The sequence below is a fragment of the Barbus barbus genome (genome assembly GCF_936440315.1).
Source record: "Barbus barbus genome assembly, chromosome: 44".
NCBI classification, from domain to species: domain Eukaryota; kingdom Metazoa; phylum Chordata; class Actinopteri; order Cypriniformes; family Cyprinidae; genus Barbus; species Barbus barbus.
Genome location: NC_136722.1, coordinates 24,785,985 through 24,805,179, shown reverse-complemented (window position 1 = coordinate 24,805,179; position 19,195 = coordinate 24,785,985). Strand labels below are relative to the sequence as shown.

The 19,195-nt window shown below is 35.7% G+C and overlaps 2 protein-coding genes across 3 annotated transcripts in view; both read right to left on the bottom strand.

The window, feature by feature from the left end:
* The window catches only part of LOC306863436 (uncharacterized protein), a 67,721-nt gene extending 63,970 nt beyond the window's left edge, over window positions 1-3,751 (bottom strand). For both annotated transcript variants that reach the window (XM_079406763.1, XM_079406764.1), the window contains exon 1: window positions 3,645-3,751. The gene's annotated coding sequence lies outside the window, so the exon portion shown is untranslated. The remainder of the gene's footprint in view (window positions 1-3,644) is intronic.
* A 1,318-nt stretch (window positions 3,752-5,069) lies between these two features.
* kcnh2b (potassium voltage-gated channel, subfamily H (eag-related), member 2b) overlaps window positions 5,070-19,195 on the bottom strand; it is a gene marked incomplete at its 5' end in the record, with an annotated part of 187,655 nt that continues 173,529 nt past the window's right edge. Inside the window, 8 exons of the mRNA XM_079406765.1 lie at window positions 5,070-7,670; window positions 8,707-8,887; window positions 9,090-9,279; window positions 10,081-10,329; window positions 10,461-10,563; window positions 10,897-11,090; window positions 12,428-12,680; window positions 15,605-15,804. Coding sequence (XP_079262891.1) covers window positions 7,473-7,670; window positions 8,707-8,887; window positions 9,090-9,279; window positions 10,081-10,329; window positions 10,461-10,563; window positions 10,897-11,090; window positions 12,428-12,680; window positions 15,605-15,804 — 1,568 coding nt within the window. The 3' untranslated portion in view covers window positions 5,070-7,472. The remainder of the gene's footprint in view (window positions 7,671-8,706; window positions 8,888-9,089; window positions 9,280-10,080; window positions 10,330-10,460; window positions 10,564-10,896; window positions 11,091-12,427; window positions 12,681-15,604; window positions 15,805-19,195) is intronic.

Below are 19,195 nucleotides of genomic sequence, written 5' to 3'. Positions count from 1 at the left end.
GAAGCTTTCTAGAGCGCGTGCGCCGGCCGCCTGCGTACAAGAACGAAGTAACGTTAGGCCTTTAACATCATGATGTCTAAACGCGTGCGGGGGGAGGACTGAGCTCATTCGGAGCTACTGGAGCTCAGAGGGGAGCGCCGGCGGATGTAAAAAAGAAAACCGATTTTCATTCAAACAAATCGACGTAAACTACATATTCGAGTTAATCGATAAAATCGATTTATCGCCCAGCCCTAGTATAACACAAAATAAGTTAATACTTAAAAAAAAATATACAAACAAATGCTTAAAGAAATAATAAAATAAGCCCTGCTATTATGTGCTTTGAATATTTAGGTGGACAAAAAAAATAAACAAACAATATCTGTTGAAGCTTACATGGTCATGCAGACAAAAAGAAAATAACATACATGGAAAAAATATTAAATTCAGAAAACAATTACAAAGAAACAGCAAATAACATTAATTTAACATGACATTTTCATGGGAATTTTATTTTTACATACTCCAATGATCTTTGTTTTATTTATCACTTGGATTTTTTTTTTTTTTTACTTTATTTTAACTGAGTTAAGGAAAACTAAAAGGACTAACCAGTGTTCCAACATTCAGACAAAACAAACAAAAAACTGTCACAACTACAAACACTGGTAATTACCAGTTTCAATCATTTGAATGCTTGTTATGCTGGTTGGTGAAATAGGCCGTATATTTCTGGGCTGTCAGAAAAACACTTAACTAATACATTATTCATGAGACACTCCTTAGCTCCACCCACAATGCCATGGAAACAAAGAGCCACACCAACAGCTGAAGATGAAGCTATATAAAACCACAAAGAAATGCAAGAAACTGAGCCAAATGCTCACCAAGGCTGCACTTATTTAATCATAATTCCACTAAAAACAGCAATATTCTGAAAAATTATTACAATTCAAAAGAACCATTTGTTATTTGAATACATTTTAATCTGAAATTTATTCCTTTGATGCAAAGCTGAATTTTCTGCGTCATTACTCCAGTCTTCAGTGTCACATGGTCCTTCAGAAATCATTTTAAATCATGTGTTATTCTTATATATATAAGCATTAGCAAGACACAAGAATGACCCACACAGTTTACATAATAACATGCCGGCGGATCAATCTCTCCAATTACATACACGCCAACAGCCACCGATTCGGTTTCTCTCTCTGAATCCGTCAGGAAGAGTGGGGGTGGTTTTGTGACTCAGCGATCCTCACACACACACACACACAGGCTGTTTTATTTACATCTTCACTGGAGCAGAAGTCTCTAAGAAGACTATCAAATCACTGAACGACGATCTCTTACTTGTAAACAATCTGACACACACAAACAAAAGAAGCTCCTACAATGAATGTCATATAAAAAAAACCCTTCTCCTTTCACTTCCTCATGCAGGTTATGAGTATGACAGTTTATGAGCTATATCAGTGTGTAGATGATAAAACCTAATGCTGAACTACCCATGAATCACGCAAGGAAACTTCAGTAGAAGCAATATACTAACAAAACCGGATGAGTCCAGTTAGCTGACCTAATAACTGACCCAGCTGCATGGAATTAGAGCAAAAAACATTCAAATAAGTCATTCATAAACAATGCAAATTCATTCATAAAGCTCACCTGTGAAGTGTAACTCAATATTGGCTGATCTCATTTAAATGACAAACGGCCTGTGCTCGGTTACATGACACAGGCAAAACGTTACAATGTTAATGCATTAATTAGTTAATGCATTGACTAAGATTAAGTAATATTGAGCAATACATTTGTTGCAGCATGTATTAATCTTTGTTAACATAATAAAAATACAACTGCTTACTGTCAGACCATATTAGATCAAGGTACATTAAGAGAATAGTTTAACAAAAAATGTAAACTTGCTGAAAATGTGCTCACCCTCAGGCCATCCAAGATTTTAGTTTATGAAAACAGATTTAGAGAAATGTAGCATTGCATTGTTTTTAATCAGCTGTTTGGACTCTCATTCTGACGGCACCCATTCACTGCAGAGCATCCATTGCTGAGACACTGATGCAATGCTACATTTCTCCAAATCTGATGAAGAAACAAACTAAAAATATACAAATAAGATGCCTGAGAAACATCTGCATGTCTAAAGCCAGTGTGTTTAACTTAATGCACAACTAAAAACACGATGAGCAAAAATAAAGACAATCAAGAATCAGACAAAGTGCTTAATAAATCATGGGTCAGAGGTCAGTTCTGGTTGGGCTGCAGACAGAGGGGGAAAATCAATGCTAAATTCAAATAATAAAAAGCTACTAATTATGTAATCATGCATAACTAGGATAGCAAACTCTCTACTTTTATAAAAAGGAAGGAAATGCTCTTCCTGTATCTTAAATATCTAGTATGTGCTAAATCAAACTCAGTATGCAAATAAATCTGTCACTAAGCAGAAGACAAATTAGACCGATGCAACATGGAAAGACTGCTTTGATTTTTTTCAATAATAAGTCCTTAACGTCTTTCTACTCTGAATATTATGACGAAGCACAAAAAAGAAACCTACAGGCAAGTTTATTGAACAATGCATCTAAAATTATAAAACGTCTAAATGTACAAGATGTTTATCTGGATATCTATAATCTATATTGCAGAACCTCACTGAGAGCAGTAACTTATAAAGCATAAAACTGAGCTGAATGCATGACAAGGAAGACAACACCAATAAAACAAAGGCAGTAACAGTAGACATAAATGTATTGCACAAAGCAGTTGACAGGTTTTTGGCACAAATTGCATGCCGTACCAATTTGTGAGCATGTACAAATGTAGGTTGCCTGGTTGTGTGTGTGTGTGTGTGTGTGTGTGTGTGTGTGTGTGTGTGTGTGTGTCCTGTAATCCTCTGATGCTTGTGTCGCATCTAAATCCTCAGCAGGATGGATCATATACGATTCAGCTCAAACACACAACAAACTCCTCAGAAAGATGAATTATGACAAACTGATGGACAGAAAGCAGTTCATATCTCATCTGACCTCCATGGAAACGTATTCAGCTAAAAACACATCTGAATCATCCACTGATTATCCAAGCCTGTCAGTATAATATAGGGAATGCTGATTAATTAATAGTCCTGGTCAAATACATCAGTGAAGTCATATATTGTGCGACATGCCACACACAAACACACACACACACACACACACACAATCAAGGACAACTATACTAACAAATACACAACTCCCATGTCACATACAGAATCAAAAACAACAGTTTCAAGCTTGAATTGATCTGAAATCAGCAGCAGGTCTGATAGATCGACAGTTAGATCATCTTAATCAATCAATCTGATCAGAATTATGTCAAATCAACGGAATCAGTTATTTTAACACACTTACACAAGTTTCACAAGGAGTTAGTCTGTCAAACCAGCTGCTCAGAAACACAGACTCAGACAGACAGGAAAATAAATAAATTAGCAGACAGACAGACAAATAAATAAATAAATTATCAGGCAGTCAGACAGACAGCTCAGTCACTGACCCACGAGAACCGCCCTCAGCGCGCACAAACTCCCGCCTCACTCTGTCTACGGATCAACTTAATCATAAAGTAGAGTTAACAGACTTTATTAAGTTTATTCTCACCGTTTCCGTTGATTTCCGAGAGTTTTCCGCGCGTGTGTCGGTGTCACGGCCTCGCGCTGATCCGCCCTGCGCTCTTCACTGACCGCACACTCACGTCACCGCCCTCTGACACTCTCAGCCAATCACAGGCCAGAATCGGCAGACAGACAGCCGTATCAGCCAATCACGGCGCGGACGGAGCGTCTCCGCGTCTGATGCCGCCTGTCCAACTGGCGCACTTTTGATAGACACGCGGCGCGTCCAATCAGTGAGTTTGACTCCTTATACGGACCAATGACGAGCCAATGAAAATAAAAATCTTACATTCACTCCACTGACGATGCATATTTCATTGTTTTAAATATATATTCAGTAATTTATCTGTTACTGACTTTATTGCAAATGCATAAATCCTAAATAATTTTAAAAGATTTACGTATATATTACAATTTAATATATCATTTTAAGTTAAATTTGGTCTCATGAATGTGAAATATTAATTTAAAAACTACAAAACCTTCCACATTTTTAGTTTTACTCAATACTCTGTAATATTGTTTGCATAACTAAACAATACCCAGATCACTGCATGAAGAATTAAACTAAAATCACTGCTGAGAATTCCCGGATGGTTAAATGTCGCCATCTAGTGGACAAATCAAAGCTATTTGAAATAATTTAGTAGTTTGCTCTGTTTTATACTGGTTTAATGAGTCTCTATAAATAAAGTTTGTTTAATAATGCATTTGGTATATGATTATCTACACAAAGATGAGAGCATAATCCACTTGATTATTAAAAACAACTGCATCTGACTGTTTAAAAGACATTTTAATAACTGCAGATGTATCATTACAGTAAGGTTTATTAGATAACTTTCATACAATTAAAATAATAAAATAAATTTATTTAATTTCAAATATAGATGTTGTTTAAAAAAGATCAGGTGGAAAGGTGCATATTGCTACTATTAATCATAATAATCACCTGTATAATATCAAATTAATGGTTAATTTTTATACAATTTTCCCTAGAAATTTAAAAAATAATAAAATGTTTCATTAAAAAAAACAGCCATTTCAGTTGTTCTCAAAGAAGTTTATTGAAATAAATATTTGGAAACTTTATAAAGTCAACCGTTTATAATGCTAGCACACAATCAAGACTTTCTGAAGTCTGTCCGATCTCGTCAGCTCATTTCAACACGATCCCAGACGTCAGTAACGTAACAGCAGTGTCCATCCTTCCACGCGCTGGAAGAACATGAAGTGACTCTCAGTGAGCTGGAAGTACAGTGCTTCAGTCGACACATTCTGTGAAAGACCCGCAGATGATTCGCAGTGCAGCATGCAGATAAAGTGTGCACAAGTTCAATCTGGCTTTGTTATTACCTTTATATATATATATTATATAATAACTCATATACTTACATCATTATTAACAGAGATATTCACATGTTTATTTAAAAAAAGAAAGAAAAAAGGTCAAACATGTTTATTTTCCTCTACAGTATTTCTCTTTTTTATTTATTTTCTGAATTTCGAAGCATGCCAAGGAAATGCGATTCTGCATAGTGTCGGCTATAGGGATGCCAAGAATTCATTTCTTTACAAGACTTCCTTATGTACAGCAAAATCAGGAAGGAGAAAAACAGCAATCCAGTGTAAACGAATAACCAAAATAAATTAAAACCCAACAGATTGAAAAATATGTACATACAGGAATCGTGATTGGAAACTGACGCACTGGTAAAGCCTGTTTAATAGTATAATCGCATGGATTTGGGTGCGTTTGGCCGGTTTTATGTGATCTGTGTCTAAAGTTGATGGCATAAATGCCCTTGGCTTCAAATCCCTGTAAATAGACCTAAAGAGAGCAGAGATCCTCCTCTTTAGTAAGAGAGACGGTGTAAAGTGCACAGCGGAGAAAAACACACACTACACACACAAAACCCACTCAGCAGGACAGATCATCATCCAGTGACGTGGAGAATAATCACAGAATGAAACACAATAATCTCGTTATATAACCTCCATTAATTACTGTCGGAGCATTAGGACAATGAAGCCGTGTTTTGTGACTCAAGCAGGCTGCATTTCTGCGCTCACAGTCGCCTGACACAGATTAAGAGCAAACCTGGATTACTAACAAACAACTCAAACTAAATGACTTCGTGTCAGAGATTTCTCCAACTTTACCAACAAAATACAAGAGCCATGACAGGGTGAATCTCACAAAAAACTGTTTTTTTTATTTTGAAACTTTAGAAATTTAGAGAAAAAATGTCCCAAAAATGTCCATAATGTTAAAAATGCTTATGCTATTGTCCCTTAAATAAATAAATAATTTATATAGACAGAAAGACAGATAGATAGATTGCAATAATGAATAATAAATTGCAATCTAAAGAGAATCATCACTGAGAATAATATGAAATAGAAAAATCCTAAAAATAGATTTTGTTGTCTTTATACCAATATATTTTTTGTTGCCTTGTTTTTGATAATGGAGTCAAATTTGACCTGATGTGTTATTGTGAGATTCACCCGTTTATGACGGTAAAAAGACCGAATAGATAGATAAACAGAATTTATAGAGACAACAACAATAATAATAATAACAATAAAATGAATAACAAATATGAACTACATAAACATGTGCAAACTCCTGCCCTACTCAAAGTAAACGTGACGATTGTTAATCAATGCAGTAGTGTTGAACAGTTCTTTCACAGAGACACACGGTGAAATCAACCGTCCTTGTGTTCAGTTTACCAGTTTAATTCAAATTAGATATAATATTTGGTATCAACAAAACATAAATCACAATTAAAAACCTCTAAATTCAAGCCTAGAGGCAGAACGATACAATCGTGGTCATGATTCACGTACGGAGGCTGATGCACAACACGTTCTCATGCTAATATGTCCTTCCCCAAAAATGCTTCTATTAAATATTATAGTCATTTGCAAATATAATAATGGTAAGTCTGATATAAAATAAATGGCTAAATATTAAAAGTGTTTATTATCGCATGCTTAAGAGCTTATATAGTTTCTTTTTTCATTGGTCCACACATCAATGGAAAAACCAAAACCAATTAATTTTCAAGTTCAAGAGCTCATAAATGTACCAAATAATAATTAATAATCACGTGACTGTGGCTGCAGGCCGTAAACACCACAGACGATGAGGAAAAACCAACGAAAAACATTTGGTCCAACCCAATCTGCGATATTTGGTTTCGTTTGTGGTTTAAAGGATTCGGTATTGCTAAAGCTAGCGTGTTCTAACTACAAAAATCACGTCAGCTTGAAAGAGAAAGCTGAAAAACAAACGAACGGAAGCCAAGCGGGACGTGACGCGCGATCAACTCTTTGCATATTTTTCGTCCAGTGTCACAACACATGATATGCTTCATCGGTAACAGCATAGCCTTAAACACCCGCCAATCACCTCATCCGGCCAATCCAGTGTGCTTGGGCGGGGCCTGAGGCTCCGCCTCCTTCATCGACGCACAGGAAATGGTGGCAATGATAGGACAGACACACAGAACACATCACGTTATTATTATTAGAAGGGTTTTCTTCAGTTAGGCCAGCTAACACTAACGAGTTCAGTCAGTTTTGGAAGCGCCGCAGACGTTAAGATAAAGATCGAGAGAGTCTGGAAAATTCAGTGCAAGACATAATGGCTACTTGAAATTAGTAAGAATCATCATTATTCGTTTAGGGATATCCAATACTGGACGAGTCAAGCCGCCTCCAGTGAATCTCTGAACCTCCGCAGAGCGAAACCAGAGCCAGGTTTTGGTCCGGTTTGTCCTCCTCTGGTCTGGTGGTGGTCTCTCTAGCTCCCGGGGTCTGAGCCGTGGTTCTGTGGCGTCTGTGAGCTCAGGGACGTGTGCGGCTCCTGTAGGGAGAAGCGCCGGTGGATGTCGGGGTCGGGCTCCAGCTCCAGTCGGGCCCCGAGGCTGGAGAATCCGGGTCGAGGAGCGGCGCTGACCGCTGGATGGAGCTCCGCGGAGCTGCTGAGAAACTCACAGGACTGGAGGAGAAAACACAGCAGAGACGCTGCTGCTGTCACACTGTTTGCAAACCTGAGCAGTGTTCATACATTAACATCAGAGCTATAGTAGCTACTCAGCTGTTCAGCCAAAACTTTAAATAAAAAAAAAATATATTACTTCATATATATTACAAAAAAGCAAGAAATTAAATATAAATTACACAAAATGTTTGAATATGTTAGAATATTTATAATATTATGCATTTAATAACATATAACCTTTATAATTTAATATGAAAAAATATTATATTAGACTTCTATATATTGCACACAAACACAGATATAAATGCAATAAATAATCAAATAAATAAATAAATCCAAATGATATAGAAATTAATTCAAATGTTTTTTGTTTATTACAAAAATGTATTCAAGGACTTTATTAGGTGCTAGCAGCTCCTGTTGGACTAAATGAAAGGAAAACTGAGTAGTAAACTATATATGTATACTGTATATACATTTATATATTATATTATATTAAAATGTGTTAAACATATAAACATAACATTTTTTTTATATACATGCATTTGTTTGTATTTAAATATACATAATAAATATACACAATATACACTCATATATTATGTAAACAAAAACTTTTAATTTGGATGCAATTAATCGTTTGACAGCAGTACTATATATATATATATATAATATTTGTGTGTCATAATAATTTAAAATTATTATATTACTATATATAGTATAGTATATATAGTATAATGTATATATTATACATAGACATATATGTAATAAAATAAATTAGATATATTTTGAAATGCAAATAAATAAATACATAAATTAATTAATACTAATTTTAATAATTTGGCAGATGGTAGCATTTGGTGAGATGGTAGCACCTCTTGATGGACTAAATAGAATGACATAAAACTGTGACTAGCAAATTGTTTAGAAGTAAAATCATGATTGTAATGGGGTATTATTTTTTTATGTAATATGCTAATGTATTCTCTCAAATGGATCAAGCGTGGTGTGAGCAGTAACAATGATCATGTGTTACCTGTGAGAGAGAAGCCGGTGTTTTGGACTCCTGCGGCGTGACGGGCTGCACGAGGATCTCGGGGAACATGGACACCTGCGGCGGGGAGGAAACGCTGCTGTAGGACGGAGGAACCAGCATCATCTGCCTCTGCAGGAGCTGCATGATCGCGCCGATATCCGTCGACATGCGACTCTCCAGTCTGAACACACACACACACACACACACAAACAGTTCTGTGCACAGCTAGACTTGCAATGCAATTCATTCCTATACTCATAGGTGGCGCTGTCAGACTGTTAAAGCAACTCCATTGAAAGCTTGTGAATGTGGTTTTAGTGAGTCAGTTGGTTCAGACAGCAGGCTGAGTGGACACAGGTGTTCTGACTGCAGTGAGCTGAGACCTGTTGAGCTGTTTCTGCAGCAGCTCCAGTCTGCTCTCCATCTGGCTGCGCTGCTGGCGGCTGATGCTGCGCAGGGGGGTGCTGGGATGCGGCGAGGGCGACGGGAGATTGCAGCGGGGCACCTCCTGATACTGCCTCCCCCGACTGTCACCCCAAAAACTGAAGATATTAGACACACCTGAGAATGCACCTGAGGCACACACAACACACACACACATTACTACCACATACAGCATGATTTATAACATTTATATTTCTAAGTACTCTTGTTTAAATAATATTCATATTAATTTATTATATTACCATAATTTAATTATTTTTTTATTTGATGATTGTTTCACTTATTATTATTATTATTCCTATTTTATATATTTATTTTAGTTTAGTTTTTATTTTTATTATATTATATTGCCTTATATTGTATTATATTATATATTTTGTTTGTTTGTTTGATTGCATGTTGTGTTGCCCTTTGCTGTTCTCTTGGCCAGGACACTACTGAAAAATATTATATTAGTTTTATTTATTTATATATATATATATATATATATATATATATATATATATATATATATATAAAATTCATATTTAAATGTTATGTAAATTGAGTCTTTTATTAAAAAAAAATATAGTTCAAATATCAAAATGCATAAAAAACTCATTATGTCAATCAAATCTTGTTCAAATGTAACTAAAGTTGTAGTAAGTGGCAATCACATCAAAAAACAAAAGGCTCAGGTTTTTGATATAATGCCTGTGTTTTTATAAAATGCAAATAAAAATCCTAATATTCAACATTTTAATGTTAACACTTTTATTTTCATATTATAGCATACACAATATTATGAAAATATTAATATAATATTATATTATTTTTAAGTTATACAACTTTATATTATAACATTTAAATTCTGAATATTTCTAATATTATTATTTCAATGATTTGACCTTTTTTTAATGCTATGGAAGTTTACTGTTGTCATTCTGTCACCTGATAGGGCGTTGCACGTGTTTCCTGTTTTGGGATCGCCCTCTCCCTCAGTCACATCCATGAGCGTGGTGGGAGGGGTGGGGCATGTGTGCACAGGCTCCTCCCCCTCATCACCACTGGAGTGGGAGGAGACAGAATTGCGAGGCTCCTCCCACCCCGGGTTGAGTTCATTCTTGTTACAGGCTGCTTGTTTTCTGCCTCTCCGGACGGGTTTCTGATTCTTCTTGATCTCTCCAGCATCGGCATCATCTGGAGAAACAAACACGGACATGCAAAACAGCTCCACTGTCTGTATATATCATCTGTAAATAGTGTGTTTCAGAATATTAAATGATGGAATCTACAATAAATCCAGACTGAACATCAATTATCAGGAAAACCTTTTTCTGTCCGTCGTCGGAATGAAAGTTTTCTCCTCCGCAGTTTGTTGAATCCGACGCAGTCTGAATCATCGCTGCTGGGAGATCCGGGAATCATGTTTGTCTGTAAGGGAACATGCACACCTCGATGAATTCTGTGTTTTTGCTCCATTCAATTGAAAGATTATGTGTATCTTACATATCTGTTGAACTTTGGGAAAAGCTAGGGAGAACCTAGGACTCTTACAAGGGTTAAGATCGTTTGAAGGATGATATGCTAACTGCTGTAGAACTGCTACACAGCTACCTTCAATAAATTCTTCTCCCCACAAGAACTTTGGTCAAGCTTTCTTATTCTATGTGTTAGAGAAATCTATTAAATCCACCCAAACCACTGCTCGGCCAAACACAGCAAACTCGAACACAATGAAAGCTCTTCACAGTGAGCGTGACTCACGTCTCTGAGGTTAAAGGTGATCTCCAGGTTGCTCCAGAAGTGATCAGAGAACTCCGGGTACATATCCAGCACCTCCAGCACGTCGTCTCTGTGGATCTTATGAAGGTCGCAGTACGTCAGCGCCCTCACGTCTGCGTTAGATTTGCCGGGTCGTGCGTACAGGTTGATGGGCTCACCGAATATATCATTCTTCCCTAGGAAGCACACAATATCACCATCAGACACATTCACAAACAATCAGAGTAACAGAGATGTATACATTTATTAAGACTATTGGCTACATTTTGGTCTAATTGTAGCTGGAAGCCCTGCTAGTAAATGTAAACACTGCCACTCGATTTGGCTGATTAACCCTTTTTATCCCATAATATTTTACTTCTACATTACAGTGAAAGCAACTTGAAATGCTGCTTAGAATTTAGTTTATCCTTAATGCAAAGTTTTATTTATCTATGTGTGTGCATTTTAATACTTTTTAGGCGTTAAATTGAATTTTTTTCATTCATTCAACTGTGTGTTATTTATTTATAATCAATTTTTTTATGATATATACAGGACTGGAAAACAATGTGCCTGCAATTTTGTTTACGCTTGTACATTTTAATGCTTTACTTTTATGCATTAAATTATTTATTTATATATATTTGTTTTAATCATTACCTCCTTTCTTTTTTTTTATGATACACATAGGACATGAAAAACAAACAAACAATTCAACACATACTATAGACTAAATAAATACAATAAATAAAATAAATACAACATATGTTGTTATGACCTCAGAAGACTTGGACTGTCACCCATGAGTCATAAGAACTATTTTAATAGTTAAAATAGTTTAACCCCCCCCCCCCCCCATATTTGGAGCTTGACAGTCACTAGTCATTGAATGATTTCAAAGAACAGCAGTGATCTTCTGCAAAACATCTGCTTTTGTTTTCCAACAAGAAGAAATGCAGTCATGCAGGAAAGTCATGAGGGTGAGTAAATGATTTTTGGGTGAATTATTTCTTCAAGTGTGCGCATTCAGAGTCACACAGTTTTACAGATCACATCCTGTAGATGGCACTGCAGGATAAACAGAATCTGTCAAACTGACCTTACAGTACAAACTAACTGTGGATATACAGCTGGCTAGCACGGCTTTAAGAGGATGTATCACAGAAAACAGATCCAAGTTGCTTAAAATCAAGGGCCATTTTTATTTGGAATTGGCACTTAAAACATGTATTTAAAAAAAAAAAAAAAATCAAAATTTAGTTAATTTTTGCTTAAAACAAGTAAAAATATCTGCCAATGGAGTAAGAAAAATAATCGTGTTTAGCCTTTGAATTAAGATTATTTTTCTTACCCCACTGGCAGATATTTTACAAGTAAATATTAAACAAGATATACATCTTGATATATTACAGATATATTAAACAAGTAAAAACAAAACAAACTCGCTGGCGCAAGCTGTTAGTAAAACTGGCCCTAAGTGTTTTAAGTATTATAAAAGAGGATCCCTGGAGGATCTTTTGAAACGGCCTACCTAAGATAGCCACCACGACATCTCCACGTAAGATCTCGATGGAGCCACGGGAGATGAAGTAGAGCGCGGTCAGGACGTCTCCGGCGTGCACCAGCGTGTCTCCCGGCGGAGCGTGTGTGGTCTTGAACTTCATGGCCAGCGCTCGCAGACACCCTTTACTGGAGCCCTTGAACGCTTTACAGTTCTGCAGGAGAGTCCGGTTCAGATGCAGACAGATATCAGCCTGCAGACACTCTGGGAAACCCTTCAGCACCTGAAAGAGCACAGAAAACCAACTATTAAATGATGAGAAGTAGTCCTTTCTAAAGTTTGGGGTCTGTAAGATATTTTAGTAACACTTTACAATAAGGTTCATTAGTTAACATTAGTTAAATACTTTAATAAATGTCATAGAAATATTGTTCATGTTAACTAATCTTAATGTTAATTTCAACATTTACTAATGCATTATTAAAATAAAAAGTTGTGCTTGTTAACGTTAGTTAATCCACTCTGAATTTACATGAACTAACAGTGAACTACTGTATTTTCATTAACAAAGATGAATAAATACTGTAATAAATGCATTGTTCTATGCTAGTTAATACATTTACTGACATTAACTAATGGAACATAGTAAAATGTACAGATTGTTTAATGTTTTTGAAAGTCTCTTCTGCTCATGCATTTATTTGATCAAAAATGCAGTAAAATTGTGAAATATTATTACAATTTCAAATAGCTGTCTTCTATGTGAATGTTTGTTAAAATGTAATTTATTTCTGTGATCAAAGCTGGATTTTCAGCATCATTACTCCAGTCTTCAGAAATCAATCTAATATGCTGATTATTATCAATGTTGAAAACAGTGGTGATGCTAAATATTTTTGTGAAAACTGGGATACATTTTATTTTTCAAGATTCACAGATGAACAGAACGTTCAAAAGAACAGCATTTATTTGAAACTTTTTGTAACATTATAAATGTCTTTACTATCACTTTTGATTAATGCGTCTTCGCTGAATAAAAGTATGACTCTTAAAGTAGTATTTAATATTTATACTCATTATTAATTACTATGAATCATTAGTGTTTTATTGTACTCTGATTAGATTATGCCATTTGCAAAGCTTCATGGGATCTGCAGTCTCATAAGACATATCATGTACATAAAAATCATACTTTTTTTTAGTATTTTCCGTCTTTAAATCAACTTTTTAATATTTCAGAGATCAGTGGTTCAAAGAATTTTTCGAAAAATCTATGAAAAAATTATGGTCCACATCATTTCACTCGGCAGCACAGCAATCATACCGGCTCTGACTGTCCAATCAGAACGCTCCACTGCTCCTTAATGAGAGGAGCTGATGGCCGGAGGTGAACGCTCATTTGTTTTCTTTACTTGAATGCGTAATCTCGTTAAACTCTGCGTTTGGGGCTGGTAACAGTAGAGGACAGTTGCTAAATGAACTCATTATTGATTATACACATTCATGTAATCCAGCTCACAAATCACTTTAAAGGTAATGCAAGTGAGTTTGTTAGTGATGAAGGAATAGTTCACCCAAAACTGACTCACAAGATGTAGATGAGTTTGTTTCTTCAGCAGATTTGGATAAATGTAGCATTGCATCAGTGTCTCACCTAGGGTTGTAACGATATACCGGTATGACGGTCCATCGCGGTTTGAACATACACGGTTATCATACCGTAAACATTTGCATATCTACAGTTTAAACAATATATATATATATAATAATCTCACCCGCGCATATGCAATTTATTTCGGCTGCTTCACTCTGCTGAAATGACAGAGACAGAGATTGTATCTAATCTCCATCCCCCGCCGAAAAAAAGTAGATATAAAAAAAAAAAAAACACAAACGTGGGGTTGTCCTTGAGGATGAATCCAATTTGCAAAAAATGTGGACGCAAAGTGGCTGCAAAAGCAGGCAATACATCCAACACATTCGCTCATATTCGCAGACATCATCCCTCCGTGCAGATAAAGGTATGTCGCATTTATAACAAGTTATAAGGCCGTATAATTTCTGTGATGCAGAGGGAACAGTCGTGAACATGGGATTTACAGAATAACATTAACAAGGTTGTCACTTAAAACACGCAATCTGATGGATGGATAAATCAAAAGTAGATATGAGTGGCGCCGTTTTATCTGCTACATACTGAAGTATGCATGCATGACACTAATGGTGTGTTCAGCGTCTACAGAAACATGAGCTGCTCTGAGAGAAAACCAGCTTTATTTGAGAAAAACCAGTCAAATACACTAAACTCAAAGGTTTGCTACAACACGTCAAAATAAAAGTTCAATTTAACTTGAAGTCCTGACAGAAATAAATGAGCATTGTACAATGTACTTAAAAGTTATGACAACAATAATAATATTCTTTATAATAATTAACTTATTTAAACATTATTTTTAAGGAATATCATGTTTGTCCATGTTTTAACTTAGAATACCTCTGTTGTGCAGCACTTTGCCAAAATAAAAGTTGTTAAATTTTAATTTGATATTTATATTAACGTGATATTTTCTGAGACGATTATCATACCGTGAAAATCTCGTACCGTTACAACCCTAGTCTCAGCAATGGATGCTCTGCAGTGAATGGGTGCCGTCAGAATGAGAGTCCAAACAGCTGATAAAAACATCACAATAATCCACACCACTCCAGTCCATCAGTTAACATCTGGAGAAGACAAAAGCTGAAACACATCCATCAAGACGTTTTTTTAACAACTAAAATATTAATCTATAATAATGCTTCCTCCAGATCAAGCAGCGTTTACAAGCCAAAAATGTTAAAAAGAGCTCTAAACATATGTGGCTGGATTTTTAAGTGAGACAACAGGAGACTTTTTCAGTGTTATTATGGGTTATGGACTCTATTTTTAGTGGAAGTAATAGTCGAAGTTAAACACATCTTAATGATCGACTTGCTTCTTATAAACATGCAGCTTTTGTCTTCTCCAGATGTTAACTGATGGACTGGAGTGGTGTGGATTATTGTGATGTTTTTATCAGCTGTTTGGACTCTCATTCTGACGGCACCCATTGCTGAGACACTGATGCAATGCTTCATTTCTCCAAACCTGATGAAGAATCAAACTCATCCTGATCCCGGATGGCCTGAGGGGGATGTAAGGTGATGTAAGGCAGCAGCTGGACTCACGGCGTTCATGTCGATGCCGTTGGTGTAGGACCAGGCGTGTTGGAAATATTCCTCCAGTCTCTGGCGCAGCGGGTTGGGAATCTGATGGAAGCGGATGAACTCTCTCACCCGCAGCATCTGAGTGTGATAACGAGCCGTTCCGGAGTACAGCCGCTGGATGATGGCTGACACGTTCCCGAAGATACTGGCGTACATGAGCGCTGAACAGGAACAGGAAGGGCAAGGTTAAAAATAGCGTCATGATGAAGCACCTACACAGGTACATGCTTCACACTTTACTGCTGCGACATCTGCTTAGATCAGCGCCAATTTCCTCACGGGTCGACCTGGTGGACAAGACTAGTTATGCTGTTAACTAGCACAGTGCTGTACTGTTACAAACATCTCACAGCATAAAACACAGTTATGAGCTTAATGATTTTTTGAAGCTGTAATAAAACAAAGATTATTGAAGTGTTTTACAAGAAAATTATATTTCAGTACTTGAAAATTTCATGTTGAATTCAATGTGTTACTTGCTGTTACTTCCAGTTTCTGTGTGAAAATATTTTCTACACTATACAAAATATTATATATATATATATATGTATACATATAAAGTTGTAAATAAAACAGATTATTGGAATTTGTTTTACATGAAAAATTCCAAAAAATTTGTAATTATTTGTGAAATTAACTAGCAATTTCTGAGTAATAATTGTTTCTATGCTTCAAAAATAATAATAAATAAATCAATAAATATCCTGAAACATGTTTTACAAGAAAACACTATTTCAGTCTTTCTACTAGTGTTATTTTCTCATTTAGATACTATTATAGTTTCTATTAATATTTTGAATCTGTTTTTATTTTTATATTTTCCGTTTTAATTTTAGTTAAATTTTAATATCCTTGTTGTGTTTTTGTCACTTTTAGTCGTTTTTGTTTAGTTTTATGTCTATATATGTGTAGTATTTTATTCATTTTTATTTCAGTTTTAAATAAATTAAATATACTTTGGCAATTAGCTGAAATTAAACTTTATTATTATTATTTCAATTGATGTTTATTTCAAATAATTCAAAGTTTGTTTCAGTTTTAATTCACGTTAACTATAACCCTGCTCTCTACATGTTTAATTCACTGTTACTTGCTGTTTCTTTGTAATTAATTTGTGAGTGAAAATTGTTCTACATGTTTCTTTCCAGTGTGTATAAATCTCTAGAGCTTCAGTGAAAGTGTTTCAGAATGAGCCTTAATGACAGCCCTGAAGTATTCATCGTTATACGGCCTCTATAAAGCGTCTGGATTCAGAGCTTGTGTTACTGCGGTGGTCACCGACTGCTCTCAGAGCAGGTGGGCAGCACTATGAATCACTACAAAAGCTGCAAAAAATAGCAACAAAGAAAGAGCTGGTGAAGCTCAAACGCTAGAGCACGATTCTCAGAGATTCTCATGAAGCCGATGCAGATTAAATGAATACATGTCGAAGAAGTGACACACAGAATATCTCCTCCTTTTCTGTTTGTTCATGAAAGAGTGATATATCATAATCTCAAAAAACCTGTCAAACCTGTGTCATATTTCACCATAAAAATCTAAAGAAATTAATAAGAAATTAGATTTTGCATAAAGCAAATTAAGCCTTTAGATCCAATTTACACTGATAAGATTATTTACACCGTGACATGATTTTCATGATAATTAAAACATTATTATTATTAAATAAATAAAACAATCCACCCAGTTCTTATTAACATAAGACAAAAATAAATATTATTTAAACTGTATAGTGGTTAAACTGCATTTAATTTATGGTTTTAGTAAAACACTGTATTACAGCCTTGGTAATACAGTATAAACTGCTGTAATAAAACAATGAAAACCACTATAGGAAATTAAAACAAACTAACAAAATATGTCAAATCTAAATACACCAAGGATAATTTATTAATTTAAAAAGTATTTATCTTTTATTTTACAAATATGTCAAATGAAAGATAAATATAATAAAATAAAAATAATATAAAATAAAATCAGCTGGACTAGATTAATTCTAGCACACACACACACACACACACACACACACAGACACAGACACAGACACAGACACAGACACAGACACAGACACACACACACACACACACACTCACACTCACACACACACACACACACACAGAGAAAACAGAAACAAAGCCATTACATGCAGTAAAAACACAGAAGAAAATATGATGAAATGAGGCTTTTTGCAGTCATTCAGCTGTTAAATGGTGAATATAGAGTTTGATCACTACAGTCTGCTGACTTCAGCTGTTGAATGTAATGAATAATCTTGTAGCAGATAGAAGATGTCATGTTGATCTTCTCTTTTTGAACTTCCGCCCTTTTCCAAAATGTAATTCTGCAGCAGCGATGATAAATGCTTCTACTGGCCATAAAAACGGAAATTACTTCATGGTTATTGAGGTCTAATATATGTGCGGCGGTGATATTAACTTGGCAATTTATCATTAATTGCTGCGATCAGGACCTACAAAAATGAGCTATCAGATTGATTAAATTAAAAAAAAAATGAAAGGGAGGACGTTTCATCAGCATGTGATGAGGTTTGATCATAAAGTGCACAATAAAAAGAGCTCCATTATAAACCTGCTTAGAGAACAAACACACACATCTCTAATGAAGCTTTAATCTGAACTACAAGACATTCAGGATGAAGGTCAACACTCAGACATGCTTTAATGGCTCAGTTATGCTTGATTTGTTTTCTGCGGCTCTATTAAGTTAATTAAAAATAAAGTAAAAAAATTGAATTTATACACACAATGTCCCTATTTTATGATGAACGTTTTCAATGTCTGGAACATAGTTCATTATCATCGGATTCAGATCATAACATAGAAATAAGGCTCATCAAAATGTAAAAAAATTATTATAAAAATTATATTCAATATTAAAGTATATATATTGTAGTTTTAATTTGAAAGTTTTAGTAATTGTGTTGTGTTGTGTGTTTTGTCATTATTATTATTATTATTAAATATGTATATGTTGTTTTTATTCATTTTATTTTTACTTGTACTCGGGGAAGTCGTGGCCTAATGGTTAGAGAGTTGTAATCCAAAGGTTGCGGGTTCGAGTCTCGGGCCGGCAGGGATTGTAGGTGGGGGGAGTGAATGTCCAGCGCTCTCTCCACCCTCAATACCACGACTGAGGTGCCCTTGAGCAAGACACCGAACCCCCAACTGCTCCCCGGGCGCCGCAGCATAAATGGCTGCCCACTGCTCCGGGTGTGTGTTCACGGTGTGTGTGTGTTCACTGCTGTGTGTGTGTGTGTGTGTGTGTGTTCACTGCTGTGTGTGTGTGTGTTCACTGCTGTGTGTGTGTGTGTTCACTGCTGTGTGTGTGTGTGTGTGTGTTCACTGCTGTGTGTGTGTGTTCACTGCTGTGTGTGTGTGTGTGTGTTCACGGTGTGTGTGTGTGTGTGTGTGTGTGTTCACTGCTGTGTGTGTGCACGTTGGATGGGTTAAATGCAGAGCACGAATTCTGAGTATGGGTCACCATACTTGGCCGTATGTCACTTCACTTATGTTTTAGTTTTAGGAATGTTAT